Genomic DNA, 23479 nt, shown 5'->3' with positions numbered 1-23479 from the left:
GTTCCAATATTTCGTCTTGTGGGTGAGTCAAGAGCTAGAGGCCGCTGTTTTAAAATTAGTGGTTGTTGCCCTTTCAGGACAGCGATTAGGAGAATGTCTTCCTCTTGGAGGATTGTGCACATTTTAAACTCTTTGTCTTTAGAGGCAAGAGCATTGAATATTTTTAAGACAGAGATGAATATGTTCTTGTCAGGCAGGGGAATCCAGAGTTATCAGGCATATGTGGAAATGTGGAATTCTAAACCAAATACTCGTATTGAAAGGTAGGAGAGTCCCAAGGGGACACAAGGCCATAAGTAAGAGGACCAGGAGTAGGTTGTTCAGCCCCTCAAACATTCTAAACCATTCAATAGGATCATGATTGATCTGAAATTCCCCATGTCTGCTTTCCTCCGTAACCCTTGATTTCCCCTACTGATCACAGCCTTAAACATGCGCAAGGACTCCAACCCCCCCATAGCTCTCTGTGGCAAGGAGTTTTAAAGACGCACAACTCCCTGAGAGGAGAAATTTCTCCTCATCTTAGTCTTAAATTGGCATCCCTTTATTCAGAGACCAAGCCTTCTGGTCCTAGACTCTTCCCTGAGGGGAAACATCCTGTCAGCAGTTACACTGTCAAGCCCTTTAAGAGTTCTAAATGTTTCAATGGGTTCACCTCTCATTCTTCTGAACTCCAGCGAGTAGAGTCCCAACCTGTTTAACCTTTGTTCGTAAGACAATCCCTCCATACCAGGAATCATGCTGGTGAACCTTCTCCGAACTGCCTCCAATGAAATGGTACATTCCCTTAAATAAGCGACCAAAACTGCTCACAATATTCCAGATATGGTCTCACCACTTGTACAGTTGGAGTAAGACTTCCCTATTCTTCTACTCCAACCCCCAAATTGTCAAGCTCTGCTTCTATCTTGTATGTTTGTAACTGCAAGTTGGGACGAATCAGAAAACCTAGAACTAATCAGAAAAGGATGAATGGATTGGCCTTTTTTTCCTCTTGAAAAGGGAAGGCTGAGGGATGACAAAAGAGAAGTCTTTAAAAATTGAGAGGTTTGACAGCATTGACACCATGTTTCTTCTCACTCGTGTAGCAGTGCTGAAATGAGGTCATTAATTAATGACAGTTGCCAACAACTCTCAGAAAGAATTCAGAAGAATCTTCTTTACCAAGAGAGTAGTGAGGATGTGAAACTCTCTACCTACCACAGGGAGTACTCGAGGTGAATGATTCATAAGCATTTAAAGAAACATCATTTGCTGTTTGTGCAGCTTTACTTTGTGTAAAGCGACTGTAATTTTCATACTTCAGAAGTAATCCACTGGCTGAGAAGTATTTGCAGTGTCCCAATGGCATGATGATGGCTATATCTTGCTTTCTGATTGTTTATTCTTCTCTCTTTATGACTCTAACTCTTTCATTTTCTTTTCCTGGATCGACTGGCAAATATGTTTCTTTGTCATCATGAAATGTAACAAGTTATCTTTCTTGCTATCATCCAGGTGAACGAACTTTCAAATGTGATCATTGTGATGCAACATTCAAGAGGAAGGATACTTTAAATGTTCACATTCAAGTGGTGCACGATGGGCACAAGAAATATAAGTGTGACCTATGTGACAAAGCCTTTGTGACTCCCTCTGTGCTAAAGAGTCATAAAAAGGTATGTGACATTTTTGAGTAATTGTGTTACAATTGTTTCATAAACAAAAAGCAAATAATTCCTTGAATGCTGATAATCTGAAGTACTGGCTGGGAGGTGACTGTCAATGGACCTATCTTTCCTTAATTCTTGGTCCTTTGGTCAAGCAGTGTGCCTTTAAAGGAGTGATCATTCCCATCCATGCCAGAATAGAGCAAGTGTTTGTTTTTTGTATAGTATCCTGTACAGCAAGTCCCCCAATGTCCATTGAGTGAATGCATTGGGACTGCATAAGATTATAGGAGTTAGGTCATTAAGCATTTTCAATGATGAGATAGATTTTAAGTAGCAAAGGAACCAAATGGTGGAACAAACTCAATGATTCAAATGGCCCACTTTTGATCCTATGTTTTCTAGTCTTAAATCTTGTGGATAAAGGGAAATGTCCCTTTAGGAATAATTAGATTTAGATTAGATTACATTACATTACATTACAGTGTGGAAACAGGCCCTTCGGCCCAACAAGTCCACACCGACCCGCCGAAGCGTAACCCACCCATACCCCTACATTTACCCCTTACCTAACACTAGGGGCAATTTAGCATGGCCAATTCACCTGACCTGCACATCTTTGGACTGTGGGAGGAAACCGGAGCACCCGGAGGAAACCCACGCAGACACGGGGAGAACGTGCAAACTCCACACAGACAGTCGCCTGAGGCGGGAATTGAACCCGGGTCTCTGGCGCTGTGAGGCAGCAGTGCTAACCACTGTGCCACCGTGCTGCCCACAATATACTTGGATTTCCAAAAGGTATTTGACAAGGTGCCACATGATATGTTATTGTGGACAATAAAAACTTGTGTTATAGGTGGTAACATATTAGCAAGGATAAAAATTGGATGGCTGGTTTAAAAAAAAGTATATAAATGAGTCTATATTTGGCAGGATGTGACAGGTGGATCTGTACTGGGGCCCCAGCATTTTACAGTTTACATCAATGACTTAGATGTGGAAAAGGACGATACTATGGCTAAATTCACAGATAAAACTACATTGTGGGAAACTGTTCAGGAAGTTGAAAATGGGGTTGATAGGTTGAGTAAAGCACATGGAATATAACGTGGGAAAATGTGAACTTGTTCGCTTTGGCTGGAAGATTAAAAAAAATTCTATACACATAGAATGACTGCAGAAATCTGAGTTGCAGAGAAATTGTAAGAAAAAAGTCAATATACAAGTACAGCTCATAATCAAGAGGAGAGGCAATTGCCTAGTGGTGTTATCACCAGATAATCCAGGGACCTGGGTTCAAATGCTGCCATGGCAGATGGTGGAATTGGGCTTCAATAGAAAATAATTTGGAATTTGGAGTCTAATGATGACCAGGATACACATCTAGTTCACTGATATCATTCAGGAAAGGAAACCGCCATCTTTCCTTGGTCCTTTGGTCAAGCATTGTGGTTGACTCTGAACTGTTCTCTGGACAATTACGGATGGGTAATAAATGCTGGCCTGGCCAGTGAAGCTCATATCCATCATTACAGTATAAACTGAGTACTGTGGATTCTTTTGGTCTCCTTACTTAAGGAAGAGGTAAATGCATTCGAGGTGGTTTATTGGATTGGTACCTAGAATTAAGAGCAGAGGTCCTTTGCAGTTCTGAGAGAGTGTGCCCCTGAGCTGAGGCAGGGCTGATTGCAGGGAGATTAGGTTGTGGCGCATGTCTGTGAGTGTGGACCAGATGATCCAGAAGGAAAATTGTTTCTGGAGGTTTTGAATTTGTAATAGGTACTGGTTGTCCTGTTCAAGTCCTAATTGTGTTGGTCTGAATGTAGTCCGGCGTCCATGTGGGATGAGTCGGTTCTGTAGGCAGGCACTGAAGAAAGAGATGTGGCTGTGGTAGCGAGTCTGCTTCAGGATGTGGCTGAAGAGCTTGAGGGCCAAGAAGATGACCTGGGGGATGCAGTGAGAGAGGGACTCACTGAGATCCTTGTAGAGAGAGAGGCAGATTCCTAATGAAGGGCTTTTGCCTGTAACGTCGATTCTCCTGCTCCTCTAATGCTGCCTGACTCGCTGTGCTTTTCCAGCACTATCCTCTCGAGCTAGATTTAATAGACTGTCTTATGAAGACAGGTTGGGCAGACTGGGCTTGTTTCCACTGGAGTTTAGAAGAGTGAGAGGTGACTTGATTGAAATATGCAAGATCCTGACTGGTCTAAAAAAGGTGGATGTGGAAATTATGTGGGTGACTTCAAAACCAGGGAGCACTGTTTTAAAACTCAGGGTGGTCCTTTCAAGTCAGAGATGTTTTTTTTTCCCTGAGGCTTAGAGTTCTCTGCCTCCGTAGGCAGTGAGGTGCCATGAGTGACTGTTTTCATGATGGAGATGGGCAGATTCTAGTTAGTCAGGGAGATCAGGAGTTATTTGATGTCGATGTGAATGTGACATTTGAAGCAAAAACAGATTGGCCATACTTTTAATGAATGGCAAAGCAGGCTTGAGGAACAATATGGCCTACTTCTGCTCCAACTTCATGTTTGTGTGTTCAGTGCTTTTCTGAATGAGCATCCTCCATTTTAGTTGATCAGAATCCAGAGGCTTCATGAGTTGAGATTTTTGGCTTCTTTGGGATGCGTTGAGAAAATCCTTTAAGTGTTTCCATTGTCCTCTTGGGATTTTTCTTCCACAACTGAGTTCCAATTAGAGCAAATAAAAACCACAATAACTGTGGATGCTGTAAATCACCAACAAAAACAGAAGTTGCTGGAAGAGCTCAGCAGATCTGGCAGCCTCTGTGAAGAGAAATCCGAGTTAGCGTTTCCTCAGAACTGCCAGTATGATTTTTCTAGTTAATATATTGACTAATGTCAACTATTACTGCAGCCCCATTATCATAGGCACCCAATATTATTTCTTGTGAATTTGTCCCATAGTGTGGTTACTGATGCAGGGCCTGTGCACCACTCCCACTAGTAACTTCCCCCACTATTCCTCCTCTCCACTTATACAGACTCTATTTTCTGATCACCTGATCCAAGATCAACTCTAACAAATTGCACAATTGCCGTCCATGATTAAGAGTACTATCTACCTCAACCAAGCTTCCAATTTTTCCTAAGAGCTATATATTCCTCAGTATTCAGTTGTCAACTGAAGCCATGTCTATGTCATGGTGAGCGGATCATGTTTTCTACCTCAATGTCCATTATCAATTTGTTTACATTTTAATGTATTATACACATGCAAGTATAGAGCCTTTAGCATTGTCTTTTTGTTATCATCTTAACATTTAGCCTTGATACTTCCAAATTACTAGTTTTTCTCTTGCTCTTCCTTGCTCTTTTAAGTCGCTCATTTCCCATATTCCTATTTTCTTTCTTACCTTGTCTCTACTTTTCGAAATACCATATCTCTCTACTTTTGATTCCTTGTCCCCATTCTTTAGTGTAAACCTTATCTACTTCCCCAGTTATCCAGTTGGAAAGAATACTGGCCCCAGAATGGTCCAAGCATAGACTATCCCAATGGTACAGCCATCACATTCCCTGGTACACAGAACATAGAACGTTACAGCGCAGTACAGGCCCTTTGGTCCTCGATGTTGCACCGACCTGTGAAAATAATCTGGTGCCCATCCAACCTGCACCATTCCATTATTATCCGTATGTCCAAAGCCCATTTAAATGCCCTTAACGTCGGCAAGTCTACTACTATTGCATGCAGGCTGTTCCACGCCCCTACTACTTTCTGAATAAAGAAACTACCCCTGATATCTATCCTAAGTTTACCACCCCTCAATTTAATGCTATGTCCCCTCATGTTAACCTTCACTGTCTGAGGAAAGAGGCTCTCACTGTCCATCCTATCTAACCCTCTAATTATCTTATATGCCTTGATTAAGTCACCTTTGAACCTCCTCTCCAACGAACTGCTCCTGGTATCAGTGGCTTACAAACTGGAATCGATTTCTACTGGACTTTGAGCCACCTTATTAATTTTATATACCCCATGCCAATCTGCATGTAACTTAGGTAATAATTGAGAGATTATAACCTTCGATGTTCTGCTTTTCAATTGAATGCCAAGCTTCTCATGGTCTCCAAGCAGAACCTCTTTTCACCCCAACTGTAGTTTGCTTCTGTTCCCTGAGCAGATGTCTAAATCGTGGCACCTGATTGCCAACACTGTCATTTGGACTCCAGCTCTTTCATGCAAAGAATGGTTTCCATCCCCTTCAATAGGCCAACACCTGCTACTCCACATTACTTGTTTTGAGCCCCCCTCCCCCCCCCCCCCCCCCCGCCTTTGAATGGCTTCATATGCCACATTGCCAGATCAGTTTGCACATCCATCCTGTTGCCCTTGATCTCATTCAAACAGGCTGAAAGACCCTCAGATTTATTGGATCATTGCAGGGTTGACACTCCAGCCATCTGGATCCTTGCCTTCACAGTCACACTCTCCTATCCATGACCGCTGACCAAATCAGCACATGCTATCATAAATGGTGCAAAACATCAAGGTAACATTTCTCTCCCCGATGCACCACCATCTGTAGTTCTGCCAAAACTGCTCAAACTTCAATCATTGCCTGCACAATGGCCCACAATGCTATCCAGGAGCTTCTACATGCTCAAGTCTTGACACATCTTTGTTAATCAGTTTTAATCATGTAGTTATATTATTCACTTATGTACCTTTTACAGATTTTATTAACTCTCTCACTAATTTATAAACTTTGTTGAAATTTCAGAATAGAAAAGATTTTAAACACTTAAGTGAACCTCTCAATACAGCTAACTCCTTTCGCGGTAGCATAAAAAATTGCTATTCCAGTCAATTCCAGTGAATATGGTTCTGCCTGACTGCTGGCCATCCAATTCTCTCCCTCCCTGCTCTCCCCAATGATGCTGACTGCCTGTCACAGAATCCTACCATGGCTGCTTCTGAGTTTGTTGGGAATATACAGAGACACTAGTTAGGTGTTGTGGAATGTGCACATGACTAGAAAACAATTCATCAAACTCAACCTCTAGGTATCAGCTGCCCTGCATGACTTAGAATGTGCAGAGGACTTATGAACCATCTCAAAGCTCACAAAACCAACTCCTCATCCTCGATCCTGAAAGGTTGCCAGGGAAGAAGATTCAAAGCACCTATAGTTACGACACGGGGTAAACCCTTCTGCTAATTTAAACCAGACACACAGAAAAGCTCATCTCGCCTTGTAATCTGTTAAAGTATGAGTGACAAAAGACTATCCAAATTCCACTATTAAAGAAAAAAATTAACAATTTATTCTCTAACTCTAAGAAGAGAACATTTAACAACATCTATCTACACTGTAAGCCTCCTTTGCCTGATTGATTTATCTACCTCCCACTCTACAACAGTATAGTGAAGTGATAAAAACCCCGATTATGATTACAAAAAAAATCAAGTTACAAAACCAACCAGCTGTTGCGACACACGTCTTTCATAGATAAAGGTACCTTTTCAGAGAGCAGGTCTGTGGGCAGTCTGTATTAGTGCCGTTCATGACTCCCTGGCTAACTGTTCAAAATGCCTGATTTTTATACCCCAAAACACCAATTGTCTCAAATGGTTTGATGTTGTCAAAACAGTAAAATTCAAACTTAATTGGGTTTTAGTATCTTGGGGCATAATTTAAACTGGCACAATTCGAATTGTTTTGGGACACAGCAACTCAGCTGAGCTATTTGTTTGACAACTAAATGTTACATTTTTTAAATTTTTCAGCACACTGTGCTTTGCTAGGTCATTGCCAGCTTTCACTCCCTCTTAATGATGTAGTACACGCCTACAACTTCATAACACCTCTCCCCTAAGAAAAAAATGAACCATCATAATGAAAAGTTGGCTTCATTGTTTTTCTATTTCTTAACCACATTACAATGCCACGCATAGGACTTTAATCTAAGTTCATATTAACTTACACACACACACACACACACACATATATATATATTTATATATATATATATTTATTTATATATATATATATATATATATATAAACAAACGTTGGTATCTCTTCAATCTCATCTATATTGTATCGGTTAAATCTGCGATAACACATTTGCTATTATATTCTTATGACCTGCAACATGTATGATTTGTAAATTAAAAGTCTGTAACATAAGACTGCAACAAAATGCTCCCATATTCTTGTCTTTAAAGCATTCCAAGAATGTAAGCAGATTGTGATCAGTGTATACAAACGTCTCCGATCATTGTTCATGATATACACATTAAAACGTTGTAAAACCGGTGCCAAACTCAGTGGTTCTCTTTTGATTGTAGAGTATTTCCTTTGCTGGATATTGAGTTTCTTTGAAAAGGAACCACTGGCAGTTCACTTCCATCATCATCATCCTGTAGCAGTAAGCACCAACTCCTATGTCACTAGCATCAATTGTAACTTTGAAGAGTTTCAAAAAATTTGGTGTAACTGAAACTGGTGCAGTGGTTATTATTGCATTTAATTGGTCAAATGCCTCCTGGCATTGTTCTGTCCACCGAAATCTTGTGTTTTTCTTCAGCAAATCTGATAACGGTGCTACTATGCTGCTGAAGTTTGGAACAGACTTCTGGTACAATCCACTTAGTCCCAAAAATTGAAGCACCTCTTTCTTTGAGTTTGGCTGTGAAAATTCCTCAATGGCCTTCGTCTTGCATTCCTTAAGGTCAACCTTCCATGACCGATATTATGTCCCAAGAATGTCACCTCTGCTTTCACAAATTCAGTTTTGTTTAAATTTATTACTAGTTTTGCTTCTCTTAATTGTCCAAAGAGCTTTGCCAGCTGTACCATGTGATCTTTCTAAGACTCACTAAAGATCACTACATCATCCAAATAGACTGCACAGTTTGTTAACCCAGTCACAACTCTGTTCATGAGTCTTTGGCATGTGGCAGGTGCATTCTTCATTCCAAATGGCATCACTTCAAACTGATATAGCCCATTTAGTGTTAGAAACTCAGAAATCTCTTTCATCTTCTCTGATAAAGGTACCTTTCAGAGAGCGGGTCTGCGGGCAGTCTGTGTTGGTGCTCTTTGCCTCTCTCTCTTGCAAACTATTCAAAATGCCTGATATTTATACCCCAAAATATCAGATTGTCTTATTGGTTTAATGTCTTAAAAACAGTAAAATTCAATTTTGATTGGGTTTTAGTGTCTTGGGGCATAATTTAAACTGCCTCAATTCGAATTGTTGTGGGACATAGCAACTCAGCTGAGCTATTTGTTTCACAGCCAAATGTTACATATTTAAATATTTCAGCACCCTCTGTGCTTTACTAGGTCCTTGCCAGCTTTCACTCTCTCTTAGTATAGTACATGCCTCCAACTTCATAATATCTGTCAACCTCTAACAATGTGATATCTGGATAATGCTACCTACTTAATTCCTTCATTTACACTCCAGCCATTTAGCTGGAACTTCTCATAAAGCTTCTGATTTGTAATTGGTTAGTAAACTGGGTGTAAATGACACTCCTAAATTAAGCAAGTTTTCTGAATTGAAATGTTTGCCCAAGTTTCTGCCCAAATATTTGTGTGTTACCAAGTATAAAATCTTGCATGAACCAGTGCAATCAGGCAGCACCTTAAAATCTTAATTCTTTGTTTCTGTTAAGAAACAAAATGAGTAATAAGAATTAATCCTGAGTATATTTAAGTCCAGATACTCAGTAGAGCTTTATTAATAATGACTAATCCAATACATGTGAATATCTTATTTCTAAAATGTTGAAAACCATTTTTAAAATCTGTACAAGAGCATCGACTTATTTCATTGGTATACTGCTGTCAGTTCCTTAGTAAATTGAATACTTTTTCAATATTTAAGAGTTTTTAAAATGTCTGTTTAGTGCTGTTGTGCCTAAAACATTGAGAATCATTTTAGGAGCTTTCCTGAACACCCATGAACAGGTAGAATGAGTTGAAACGTATGATGGTGATTAATTCAATCTGGTGTCTGTAGGAGGAGCATAATGTTTTAAACCAGCGCAAAAGATCTCAGAAAATTGATTTGTGCTGGACAGAATGTGCATTTGAAATTCCTCAGCCTTTTGAACTGGTTTATTTGGTTTCTGGTGAATAAATACGCTTAATGTATTGGTAATTCCAGCCCAGATTAATAATGTTATTGCATGGTGTAAGACCCATTGGCACCGGTCATGGCTTAATTATCAGGTACAGCTTTTCTTGTGGGTAACTTGTTGATTGCCTGAAGTAGTTCAATACGAAATGAGATTAGATTTTATTAGATTTTATGGCAGTTATTTCTGCATATTAACAAATCCTCTGTACTCACCCAGAGAACACAAACAGGAATGTGCAATCTTAGACAAAACAAAATCTTAAATGTCAATCATATTTAAAGTTGACTTTATTGAAAACAGAATTGGATCCAATGTATTTCTAAAAGTGAAAATTACAGGGTCTGTTTTAAATGTGTACTTCTGTAACTGGACTGTGGTAATACTTTGACAACAAAAAAAGAGAAGTAAATCAAGTTCTTTTAAATAGAATTAATAATGTAATTAATTTTGGTTGTGAAGTATTTTCTGAAAAGGTATTCCTGTTTTGTTTCAATACCTTCATGTTCATATATGCATATATGCACAACTTTAGTCGGTGAATGTGCTCACACAAGAATAATTTCTTATTAAATATAAATGATTTACGCTATGCAAGGACTATTTAAAATGATATTCTGCCAAAATCTGAAGTTTGAATGTTAAAAATGTTCGAGAAGACAGTAGCTTTACTTTCCTTGGAGTTACAGCAACTTCCCTGGATGCGGCTCAGTGATGCTTGTAATCTGTAATTGCCACATGGCAATGACATTCTGTAAGCTTCTTTGAACACTAGTATTGGTTGGCCATCAGCTATCAGACTCTGCATCATGGCTTAGCCTGCAAGGGTGAGGTTGAGCTGCAAGCTCAGTGTAGTGTCCTGCGTCAGTTAGTGCAAGACTCTTCCATGCTCCTTGGCATTGAATTTAGGCTTTCTGGCATGTCCGCCATTGCTTAGGTGTTCATTCTCATAACAATCAGCCTTCTCCTGTAACCTACCACATTTTAGTTCTCATCTCAGTACTTTGCAGCAAGTTTCCCTCCAGTGAGCTGCTGTCTATGTTACCCTTGCCCAGATTGCAAATCTACAATAGCAATCAGGTATAAAATTACACTGGTATGATAGATACCATTGCTGAGGTTATGAGAAAAGCCATTTGTCTTCCTTGACGTCCAGAGCTGTGCTGTTTTATTTTTTCATTGAATGTGGGGATTGCTAGCTAGCCTAGCATTGGTAGCTCATTGCAAATTGCTCTTGAAGGCTTGCAAGGTCATTCCAGAGAGTAATTAAGTGTCAGTCACATTGCAATGCATTGGAAGTTACATGAATGACCAACCTGAGGGAATGGTACTTTTCCTTCTCCACAAACATTAGTAAACCAGGTGGATTGTTACAATAATGCATACTACTGAGACTAGCTTTGAACTCCTGCTCCCCAGAGCATTAGCCTGGGCCTCTGGATTACTAGTCCAGTGACAACACCACCATTTCCTGCCTTCCCCTAGCCCAGCCTTTGTAATATCATTTGATTTAGTAGAGCTAAATGCAGCCTTTGGTATTAACCATTCTGGAACCATTACCTTGTAAATCACCTCTGAAACTTTTCTTTCTCTTTAAAATAATATTCGTGTACACTTTTCTGATGAGACTAAGAGGAAAAGTTTCAAATGAATGTATTTTCTTTCAACAGTGTTCAAATTCTGTATGACCAGACAATTCTTTCTCTTTTCCTGCAATTTAAATTTTAAATATAATTCCCCATTGAACATTATCTTCATCGCCCATAAACCTCTGACTTCACAAATTCAGGCAGTCCACAGGTTTCACTATTTTACCAAAATGTATTTACTTTGGACTTGGAAACTGGGTAGGGCTTTGCCTTGAGGACTGTTGACTTTGATTTGCTGTTATTGACTTGTGAGGTCTGACAGTACTTTTAAACTGGAAGAGCTTTTATCTCAATGGTTTTCTTCTCACGAACAGGAAATTGGCTCATTACCTCATTTGTAGATCTTGATTTCCTCCTGCAGAGGACTTTGCTGAAATAGGTAATTGCCCCGTTACCATTATCTTGGGGATATTTTAATCTCATGCATGTCCTTCATGGAAAATGGCTGTTTTGTTAAAACAGGAACTTTATTCCTTGAAATACTCCAGATCTCAGACAGTTTCTACTTATCCATGACCTGGCTCTGTGGAAGTTGATCATCCCACCTCGGTGTTGGCTTCCTTGGAGTTGTCTGCAGCCCATCTTCACTGGGAGTAAACACATTTCTAATTTTAAGCTGCCAGCCAAGTTCTACTGAAGTATTTAGAGACTGAACTTGTTGATTTAATTGGATGCTTACATTAAATCCCTGTGTTTGCTCTCCTGGTAAACCCAACACATTCACTTCTTCAGTTATACCCCTGAGGATTGCTGGTTACTTAACGTAATCTCTGTCATGGGGTAATTGTCTCTGATAATTCTTCCTTGGAAATTGAAGAATTGAAATGTTCCTTTTGGACTTTTGTTGTTTGTCCTACTGACTTGATCACCAAGACCATGTTGCTGCCTGCTAAACCTAGGTAAAGAATCATCAGTAAACTCAAATGGGTCATGTTGTTCATTATCTTTTCCATCACTTTGTCATGTGAATTCACTGTAGTTTTGATAGGAATGGAAGGCATCTATGGCAGCCCTGGGTAGTTACATTTCCATCCTGTTGATAATATGAAACAAATTTCTTATGTCAATATGGGTAATCTCAATATGTTTTTTTGAGAAGGTCTATCGGAGTCTATAAGCCCAATGCAAGCTCCTACAGTTAATGTCTTGATCAGTCATTCAACTATTAACATTTCATTGACCTGTTGTTCCATAACTGGCTGTTCCTTGACTATTTGTTACCCGATTGGCATGTCTTTGAACAAGTTTGGTATAAATACTGCTTTTTATTGGTTCAGTCACTGTCAATTGTAACTGATTTGAATGCCTTCTGCAGTGGCAGTGCTGAGTAGTAAAGTCACTGTGCTCGCAATCACAGCTCCAGTTTAGTGTTCTGGGAATATGGGCTTGAATCCCATATTGACATTCCAAATTGATGGAGTTTGAATTTAATTAAAATAGCTCTTGAATTCAGGAAAAAAAGCCAGTCTAATGGCGACCAATGTAGTCATTATTGATTGACCTATAAATCCATCTGGTTCACTATTGAAGGAAATCTGCTGAGTATGCCTAGTCTGGCTGACGTGTCTGCCAGATCCAGAGCAAAGTGCTTGACTCTTAATTGCCTGCTGGATAATTAGGAGCGGGCAATAAATGCTGGTCTAGCCAATGGCACCCAAATCTCTCCAACAGGTAATAAATAATTGAATAAGCGTGAAATCAAGATGTTCGAGTGAAAAATCTTAAATATGAAGTACATAAATATGTTCTACTCCCTTTGTGTTGCAGAGACATTAGTAGCCGCTCCTGAGTTCTCCTGTCTTTTCATTTTTTACATATGTTTCAATGTAGTTGAATCCACCCCACAGATGTTAACCTTTGCTTTGCTTCCCATTGGTCATTATACGTCTTGGAGTTTTCACTTTCCTTTCCTCCCACTTGCTCTTGATCACCTGATTACACTTTTGGCTAGAACACTGGTCCCAGCTCAGTTCAGGTGGAGACCGTCCCAGTGATACAGATCCATTCTGTTCCAGTACTGAAGCCAGTGCCCCATGAAAAGGAACCCCTCTTTCCTGTACCACTCCTTTAGCCACATGTTTACTTCCCTTATCCTCACATCCCAGTGCCAATTTGCACGTGGCTCGGGCAGTAATCCAGAGATTATGACCACTGAGGACCTGTTTTTTAATTTGATTGAGTTCCTGGTAATCCCCAAACAGGCCCTATTTCCTAGTTTTGTGATGTTGCTTTTCTCGACATGGACCACAGCAACCCCCTTCCTGTCCAAAGACTTTCAAGCCAGTCAAAGATGTCCTGCACCCTGGCACTGTGCAGGCAACACACCATGTGGGACTCTCAATCCTGCTTACAAAGGATACCATCTATTTCCCCTAATTGCAGAATCCCCTACAACTGCCACCTGTCTTTTTGCTGTCCCCTTTTGAATGGTCTCCTATACCACGTTGCCATGGTCAGCTGGCTCATCCTACTTGCAACTCTGTTCCTTATCCTCACAGGGAGTAAATACCTCGTACCTGTTGGACAAGGTCAAGAGCTGAGGCTCCTCTACCTGCCTCCCTTGCAGTCACACCCTGCTGTCCCCGGCCACTGACCAAAATTGTGATACTTAATCTACCAGGTGTGATTTTCTCCTGAAACACAGGATCCAGATAATTCTCCCTCTCCCAAATATGCCGCAGTGTTTAAAGCTCAGATTCTAGCTCATCATTTCTGAGACGGAATTCCTCCAACAACCAACACTTGCTGCAGATATGGTCACTTCTGTTCACAATGGGATCAGCCAGCACCCACGTCACACAGCTAGAGCACACCACCTGACCAGCCATCCTTACTTAGTTAATTAATTTATTAGTTAAAGATGAGTTTAATTTGCTTAATAGCTTTTCTCAGATAATTCTTGCTATGAGCACATTTCTCAGAGTGACTATTGCCTTACAATTTTAATAAAAGTTCCCTGTTTGTTTGATGGCTTCTCAAATGAGTTTGGGTTTCTGTAACCTTAATAAATTCTTCCCACACCATTTGCAGCTTCAGTTGGGGATCTCTTGCTGTTGTTGGGGTCCCAATAATGTGCTTACATTTTTTTCAGTTAGCCTATTTGTGCATCTAAATTTCAATTTATCTCTGTGATGTTCCCAGTGCTGCAAAATAGTGAAACTTGTTCATATGGTTCTGATATCCTTTATAATCTCCTGTCTGTATTGATTAGTGTTCCAGCTCTGTGTAGCTTTTGCATCACATTTGCTTTTGCGCTTCTACCAAGTCTGAAATGATTTTAGCATTGAGTGTACATTCTCCCATACTGAATCTTCCCATGAGTTTGTCTGCTGCAGGAGGCTGGATTGTTTAGCTCCTTCTGCTGACTATCTGTTCAAATTTGATTTTCAAGATGGCTAATTTTTTTTTCTGGACTTCCTGGAATTGAATCCGTATTGCTGCTGCCTGCCCTGTTACAATTGTGAGGGTGAATTAAGTCTTCAGATGAGCACTGCTGGCATCATGTTGTATGGAATAGCTTGGTCTCTTGGTTAAAGTAAGATAGATATGCCACCCTTTTTTCTCCTGGTTTGGATCTATGGGCCTGTTTAGGGTCAAATGCACACAATAGTATAATGAGAAGATGCTACTTTCTTAAACAAGATGTAGTTTATTGCATTATAACAATCGGGCACAAATTACATTGGTTTTATGGACATTGTTAATAATACTACAGACAAACTTTCATGCTGGATCTGTTTCTTTGAGAGTGAGAGGGATATGGGTCGGGTGCTGGCAGGTGAGACGAGATTGGGTTGGGATATCTGGTCGGCATGGACGAGTTGGACCAAAGGGTCTGTTTCTGTGTTGTACATCTCTATGATTCGATGACTCTACTCCAGTCCAAATGATATTAATGAAGTGGGGGGAGACTTAATGCAGTTTGGCATTAACCATTTCAGAGCCATCGTTTTACACAGCAAGTCGAAAACCTGAACAACCACCCTCTGTGCTATAAGAAAACAGCAGGTTAAGTTGCTCAGGTGAATATCCAAACATTATCCACAATAATGTTTGGTTCTTCCCCTGCACACACGGCGTTTAAATTTAAATTTATTTTGGTGCCAACTATTCTGTGCCATGCTTTGAAAATCCTTGCACTGGGTGTGGAAGCTTGTTCAGCTTTCATGTGGGTCCTCTGAATTCTGAAATGAATTGTGAATTGTTCAGTGCTTCTTAAATCTAAGCCACTGGAATCGGTCAAATGTAGGAGGATCTTCCCAGTTATTTCATGCCGAGCAATAATTTTGGAGGAATTCTGAGAAGATGAGAAAACCTAACAGAATGTGGAATTGCTTCACAATCGTTGTAAATGCCATGCTGTGAAGTGAAACGAGAAATTGTGAAAAGAAGTTGTTGAAATATCTGGGTTGTCAGGCCTCTGTCTGTTAGTATTACCAAAGGCACATGTGGAGGGAATACAAAAGCAACTTTCAATTTTCAGTACGAATCTGACAATGCCAATAATTCTGCAAATTATTAGGGCTATTTTTCTCGCATAAATGTTGACTGAAGATGTTTTATACCAGCATGAATAATGCTACAACAACGATAACTTCCACTCTGTCTTTTGTGTGTCTTTTTGTAACCCTGAACTCGAAGAAGAGGGACATCATTTCAGAAAGCCTTTTGTCCTGGAAAGTACAACTGAAAACTGATTGAAGTGGTAAATAACTGCTAGCTCATTGCTTTAATATTGTAGTGAGAACTAATGTTTTAGGGAATCTCTTTTCCAAAGGGACAGTTAAGACCTGGTGTTAGGTGCTTTTTGTGCCTTTTGTAGTACTTTTCTTAATATTTTATACTTCTGTTTTAATAACAGAATTATTATACATTAAAACGATTAGTGCATGTTTATTTCTTAAGATAATTTTCACATCAATGATTGCTGAAATCTGGAACCGGCTTCACCAATGCCCTGGGTCTATGCACAAGTGGACCTTCAAAAACTGAGAGCGTTTTTTTTTGTAAGAAAAGGTTTTACAAAGCGAAAGCGGTTAAACGGAGTGGAAGAGAGATTAGTGATGAGACTAAAGGAGGTGAATGGCCTCCTGATCCTAATGTTAACCAGTAAATATTGTGCAAAACACTTCAGTACCAGAACATTAAGCATCCATAAAGGAGAAACAGCAGACAGAAAATATATTCCGACTCGGTCTCAGTAATTGTGCTTCACACTCTTTAATTAAAAATATTGATTTGTGCAGTAACCAGACTGGAAATGGTGGCTACAGTTGATTCTGAATATTTCAATATTGACTTATTACCTCAGCACCCCTCAAAATGTTCATCACCAAAAGTGTTATCTAACACAGTCAGCTTGGGAGTCCATCAGGCTGATGTAGAGGACAGCTTCTAGGCTGTCTGTATGAAGGATTTCGTTGGTGTCTTCCCAGTCGACCTTTGCTTTGAGCTGGAAGCTGACCTCTCAAATGGAAAATATATCATTCTAATCCCCCTCACCATGCTTTATCTCATTCCCTTCAACATTGTGCCCTTTCTGTGGCTTGTCCTCACTGGTAGCAAAATTATATTATTGATATTAATCTTTGTACTAACTTCCTGTCTATATTTTAATATATGTTAATCTGTTTGGAATGAGTGATAACTCCTCGTCAAAGTAGCAAAAGGCCCTTGTATGTTAAACATACAAAGATAATAGCAGTGACAGGAGTTGTTCTTCCTTTATGCTTGGCCACTTAACTGTTTATGGAAAAAACAGAATTGTTTATAACTAAGTTGTAAATCTATGGTTTTTATGCATATTTGCAATTTCTCTATCAGTGTTAAATACTTGACAGTCTCCTGTGAACATATTCCCCACAAGTATTCTTTCTTAGTTTTACTGAAAAAATGACATTGTCTAACAGGCTGATCTTTACACCTTATTCAGCTTTCAGATAAGTTTAAGAGGAAAGTTCAATTTTATCAACAGATGATCAGTTTCCTCTGCACGCACCGTTTTACTTGAGCTACACACAAGGAACATGGGGCTCAAACCACCAATGAAAACTGCAAAAGTGGATCATAGTCCAATGGAGACAGTGGAAGAGCTACCTTCCCTTTGGTCAGGTATCCTGCTGCATCTTATTCCACTCAGTCAGCGGGACAGCCAGTTTCAGGCCTTTCCTGACCATTGAGAATCTCAGTTGAATAGGTTCCTCTTGCTGAGAGGCCTGCAGCTCTCCTGAATAGGGGAGGCAGTGGTTGATGTTGGTACCAAATGCACTTAGGAGCGATGCTGAATCCCAGCCACAGAGGAGGGGATGGCAGAAGTGGTTTCACAAGATCAGGGTCATGGGGAAGGGTGGCTGGTGGCCAGGAAGAGGGTAGTTATTCGCAGCAATTCCTTTCCTCGGTAAGTTTGTCGAATGGGCACTGAGTGCTTGTGAAATGAGTGACCCCCATCTAGAATAACACTTATTTTTACGTGCATTTGAATGAGCACAGTGAAAAGTTTGCAATGTTGCTACTTTGTGCCATCTTAGGCATTGGGTATCGAGGCACAGAAACTATAAGTTTTCGTTACAGAACAGAAAAAGTTTTTTAAAAAATCAAGCATAGGAATGCAAAGTTTTTAAAACGTACTTTAATTACTCAAAGTTCAGAATAAGAATAAAAGGTAACTTTATGAAGTACTTAAATAATACTTGTTTCCACTGAGTCAGTGCCTGCCAGGCTTCAGAAGTGAAAGCTTCAATGCTCCACGTGCCCAAAATCACCTGCAGGACTCATCTCCCAGGCCGGCCTGGGCTCGGACTGCCTCCTACTCTGGGCGCTGGTCCACAGCTCGACTCCAGGGCCTGCTTCCCTTGCTGCCATCGTCTCTGGCTTGTCATCCACGGCAGGCTGAACTCGGAATCGCCTCCATTCTCCATTCTCGCCAGTCAAGTTTAAAAAGTTAAAGGTTTTGGGGGTGGGGGGAAGAAGAACTGCAGAAAAGGGAAGAAAAAGCAGGGGCTTAACTTGGCATGTTCCCCAGGAGAGGGTGACACTCTTCATTGGGCATCTTTACCCATCATAGGGCTTCATGCCACAAACTTGGTTGAGGTGGAGACAGGAAGGTAGTGGGGCCCACAGCCATCGGTCTCCTGCCTGAATAAGTTTACCTGCCACCAAGCCCTACTTACTACCCATAGGGAGGACCTCATCCTGACCAATGCAGATGGGACCTTGCCATGCGGGGAGGACAACTGTGGGCAGCATTGCACTGGCCGCTCCTCTGATGTCCCTCATTCAGAGGCACTCAGTATCTGAACAAGATACCTGGGTTGGGGATGTGTGGGGCCCACTGAGAGTCTGCCCCCTCATCTTGCTGTCCTCAATTACCACATCATGGAATATAATTAAGACGGAGGTGATAGGTTCTTAATTGTAAATGGGATCAAGGGTTATGGGGAGAAAGTGGGAGAATAAGGTTGAGAAACTTATCAGCCATGATTGAATGGCAGAGCAGACTCAACGGGCTGAATGGCCTAATTTCTGCTCCTATGTCTTATGGTCTTCTGGTCATATAACCTTTCTCCTGCCCTCATTCCCCTGCTGCTTGGCATCCAGAATAATCTTGAACCTTAGTATCGGCAGCAGCCAGTGGATGCCAGTGGAGCTGTTGTTCAAGAGGGCTGCTACCTTTTGGTTGGCCAATAACTCTGCTCCTGGGGTCCTCAATCTGTAGGTGTGACCCCTATCACTTCCATTAAATATTACCAATATCCGATGTTTATATTCTAAGAACTGCAATGTTTCATAGAATAAGATTAAACAAATACTTTGTTCATAAGTTCCAGATTTTCCCCAACTGAACGACAGAAATAGTCCCCAATAAAAGTTTTGCCTTTCCTTGCAATGTGATGCTTTTAGTATCAGATATCATTAATCATGCAGTATTAAAGTTGATGTTCTGTGATGTTCAATGAATGCTTCAACAGTTTCAAAGACACTCCAACATAGCTTTGTCTGGAAGAACTGTGGGTGCCTCTTGGATGTAATTAATCTATTGGGATTGTTTGCTTGAACAGCTCCTGGAATGTGGATTAGATTAGATTAGATTCCCTGCAGTATGGAACCAGGCCCTTTGACCCAACAAGTCCACATTGACTCTCTGAAGAATAACCCACCCAGACCCATTCCCCTACCATTTATTTCCCTCTGACTAATGCACTTAACACTATGGGCAATTTAGCATGGCCAATTCACCTAACCTGCACATCTTTGGATTGTGGGAGAAAACCGGAGCACCCGGAGGAAACCCATATAGACACAGGGAGAATGTGCAAACTCCACACAGCCTGAGGCTGGAATCAAATCTGGGTCCCTGGCACTGTGAGGCAGTAGTGCTAACCACTGAGCCACCGTGCCACCCCTTTTTTCTTTGCTTTTTCTTTTAAGTAACCCACCCAGACCGATTTCCCCCACCCTATATTTACCCCTGACTAATACACCTAACCTACACATCCTTGAACACTATGGGCAATTTAGCATGGCCAACTCACCTTACCTGCGCATCTTTGGAATGTGGGAGGAACCTGGAGCACCCAGAGGAAACCATTACAGACGGTAGCCGGAGACTGGAATCAAACCCAGACTGGTGCTGTGAGGCAATAGGGCTAGCCACTGAGCCACCACCCAACCCTGGGTGGAATGGGGGTTCAAGGACAACAAAACTAATTAAAGTAATTACTGATGATACATACCAATCATTTTAACATTTCATTTGTGTCAGCCAAAATGGTGGTGTGTAAATGGGTCATCAATTACTCGTGATAATTTTACCAGTTAAACTGATAACAAACATTTTTAGCACTAGGAGCTCAGCGCTCTCACCTCTGAATTAAAAGATTGTTGGTTGGCATTCCACCCAGGCGTTTGAGACAGAATCTAGGCTGGTGGAGGTGCTTTTTGTGGGGAGATGGGGATACACTGAAGCCAGGTAAAAACAATGACTGCAGATGCTGGAAACCAGATTCTGGATTAGTGGTGCTGGAAAAGCACAGCTGTTCAGGCAGCATCCGAGGAGCAGTAAAATCGATGTTTCGGTCAAAAGCCTGATGAAGGGCTTTTGACCGAAACGTCGATTTTACTGCTCCTCGGATGCTGCCTGAACTGCTGTGCTTTTCCAGCACCACTAATCCAGATACACTGAAGCCAATCTGCCCTCTCAGATGGATGCAATGATCCCAAAAGCATAGTTTCAAATCAAAAACAGGCTCGGTCCCATTGGTGTTTATCCTTTGGCAACATTACCAAAATAGATTCTCTGGCTGTTATGTTACTGATGTTTGTGGGATATTTTTGTGTGCTATTTGGCTACTGCTTTTCTTAAAGTACAACAGTGACGACATTTTGAAAGTACCTCATTGGTGTAAAGAGCTTTGGGATCTCTTAAGGTCTTAAATGGTATTATATAAATTATAGTAGTTTTTTTTTCTTCGCAATATGCTGTCCATATCAATTGTATCATCTGCAAAAGTCTATAATCCTTCAGAGTGAGGGAATGCAAGCCCTGTAGTTATTGTGGATGTTAAAGAGTGAGATTTGATTGATGACCATTATAATGATTTTACTATGCGTGTAAGAGATGGCCAACACAGACAAGAGAAATGGCAGTATTTCACAGGAGTAAAACCAAAAACCTTTCCCTGATGGTCTGTAATGGTTAAAATCAAGGCTTGAGGCATTTAAACAAATAGAGCACCAAACATAGATTATTCTACACCCTGATTTACCTTGCAAAAGAAATGGAGAAATTTTACATGTTAAACCTATGATGTATTTACATGATATATGTGAATTTGCATACAGGTACTGTAGTTTTTCGACTTGAAGATGATTTTCTCCCATGACAGCATAGGTAGACATGACAAATTTGTCAAAATTTGTCAGACAATAACCACCCTAAACAAAAGAGAGTCTAACCATCTCCCATTGACATCTAGTGGCATGACCATCAGTGTATTCCCCGACAATCATATCCATTGACCAGAACAAAACCAGCCATATTAATGCTGTGGTTTCAACAGCAGCTTAGAGTCTAGATGAAACAACTATACAGAGACCAATATCCCGTCAACAAGTCACCCTTTAATTGCAAGTGCACAGTACACCAGCTGTGGGCAGCTGGCTCAGAGGTAGTCCCAGAAATCAGGAAGTTCTGAATCTCCTGTTTATATCAGTCAGCCAGGGCTCCCTGATTAGCCCAGGTTAACAACCCAATCAAGGATCTCACAGTCAATAAGATCCACCTTGTTGTAGTCACTACACTGGGAATGCTGCAGTACGCTTGAGTTCCTAAAGCCTGTCCACCTTCTACAAGGCACAAATTTAACTTTTGTGTCCTGGTTTTCAGTTACCTAGATGAGTGCAGCTCCAATAACACTCAGGAGCTCGACATAATCCAAGACAAAACTTTACATTTGATCAGTGCCAGCTCTGCTGCCTTCACCGTTCACTTCTTCCATCACAGCATAGTTCACTGTCTATTAAATGTACTGCAACAAGCCTCCTTCAATGGCACCCTCCAAACCCATGACCTCTGCCACCTTAGAAGGTCTAGGGTAGCAGATCCTGACTTGGAATTACTGTGATAATCCTTCAATGTTGTTGGGTCAAAATCCTGGAACTCCCATCCTAATTTGTACTGGTCAGCATAGTTGCTCTGTTTAGATTGCAATCTTTCAAGATGTCTTACCACCCCGACCCTCTGTATGGCAATTAGAATGGGCAATAATCAATCCTGGAATTATTCTGGTGCAGAAATCGGTCCAGATGGGATGCTCTTCGGAAGATTTGTGCCGACTCGCTAGGCTAAATAGCCTCTTCTGCATTTCTATGATTCTACTGGTGACTCTTTGGTCAAGTACTCTTGAATATCCTATATTAATCTTGGACAAATTAAAGTATTATGTAGCTCATTAAACTTGTCCACTTACCTGCTTTCTTGCTATATCAATGTGTTTTTTGAAGTAACTACCTCTGATTGTTCTGTTTTCAGGTTAATCTAAATATTAAGGTTATTGAAAGAAACATCTCATTCATTATATATATTTATAAAATGTGTACTTTCTGTTATTTGATACCTTCAATGTCCAGAGTAGCTGAAATGTGGTGCATGTCATTACTGCATGTTATCAATCATATTTTAGATTTTGTTCATTTATTTCCCAAGTGGAAAAAGGTTTTGTTCAGAATGGTATTGTAATTGGATTCACAGCTATGCTTGTTTAGTCTGGAAGAAAGGAGCTTCCATATTTGTGTACAATTCAGATCAATCAGTGATTTTGCAACCTTAGATTTAACCTTTTTTTTAACCAAGGTAAAGACTAGCTTAGATTCTCTACAGTATGGAAACAAGCTCTTCGGCACAACAAGTCCACATCGACCCTCCGAAGAGTAACCCTCCCAGACCCATTCCCCTACATTTATCCCTGACTAACACACCTAACACTATGGGCAGTTTAGCAATTCATCTGACCTGCACATCTTTGGATTGTGGAAGGAAACTGGACCACCAGGAGGAAACCCACGCAGACACGTGGATAATGTGAAAACTCCACACATATAGTTGCCTGAGGCAGGAAACTAACCCATGATTCTGGTGCTGTGAGGCTGCAGTGCTAACCCCTTAGCTACTGTGCTGCCCATTGGGTAAAGATTGGGTTAAGATTGGGTTGTGGTTTGGTCTGCTTCTCTCCGTTCTTCTGACTGAATTTGATTTCTGGAATTTCTGTAACTCTAAGAAATAGAACAACATTTACTCATAGCATGAAAAGTTATTTTATGACACTAGAGAAAACTGTGTAAGATATCAGAAGCAGCTTTGGCTGCTGGGGGTGTGATGGGGCTACCTTTAGAGTATGAAAATGAATTATTGTGCTTTGGTAAAAATCCTGGTCAGTGTGCTGCTGTTGGCTGCCCATGTCATGCATGGTGATATAAGGGAGGATGTTATTGCCTTTAAATAAGCTAGAAAGCAAAGGAAATGTTGCAAAACAAAGAAAATTTCTTGAATGAAAAAGTGATTGAGAGA

The 23479-nt window shown here is 40.6% G+C and overlaps 1 protein-coding gene across 9 annotated transcripts in view; it reads left to right on the top strand.

Annotated features, from left to right (window-relative positions):
- Positions 1-23479, top strand: part of prdm5 (PR domain containing 5) — a 351179-nt gene that overhangs the window by 180062 nt on the left and 147638 nt on the right. For all 9 annotated transcript variants that reach the window (XM_087988179.1, XM_043696639.2, XM_043696605.2 and 6 more), the window contains one exon: positions 1498-1658. In XM_087988179.1, coding sequence (XP_087844305.1) covers positions 1498-1658 — 161 coding nt within the window. The remainder of the gene's footprint in view (positions 1-1497; positions 1659-23479) is intronic.

The sequence above is a fragment of the Chiloscyllium plagiosum genome, unplaced genomic scaffold (assembly GCF_037043375.1).
Source record: "Chiloscyllium plagiosum isolate Xiang-an unplaced genomic scaffold, Cpla_swu_hap1 HiC_scaffold_1, whole genome shotgun sequence".
NCBI classification, from domain to species: Eukaryota; Metazoa; Chordata; class Chondrichthyes; order Orectolobiformes; family Hemiscylliidae; genus Chiloscyllium; species Chiloscyllium plagiosum.
This window is presented reverse-complemented; position numbering and strand designations above follow the sequence as displayed.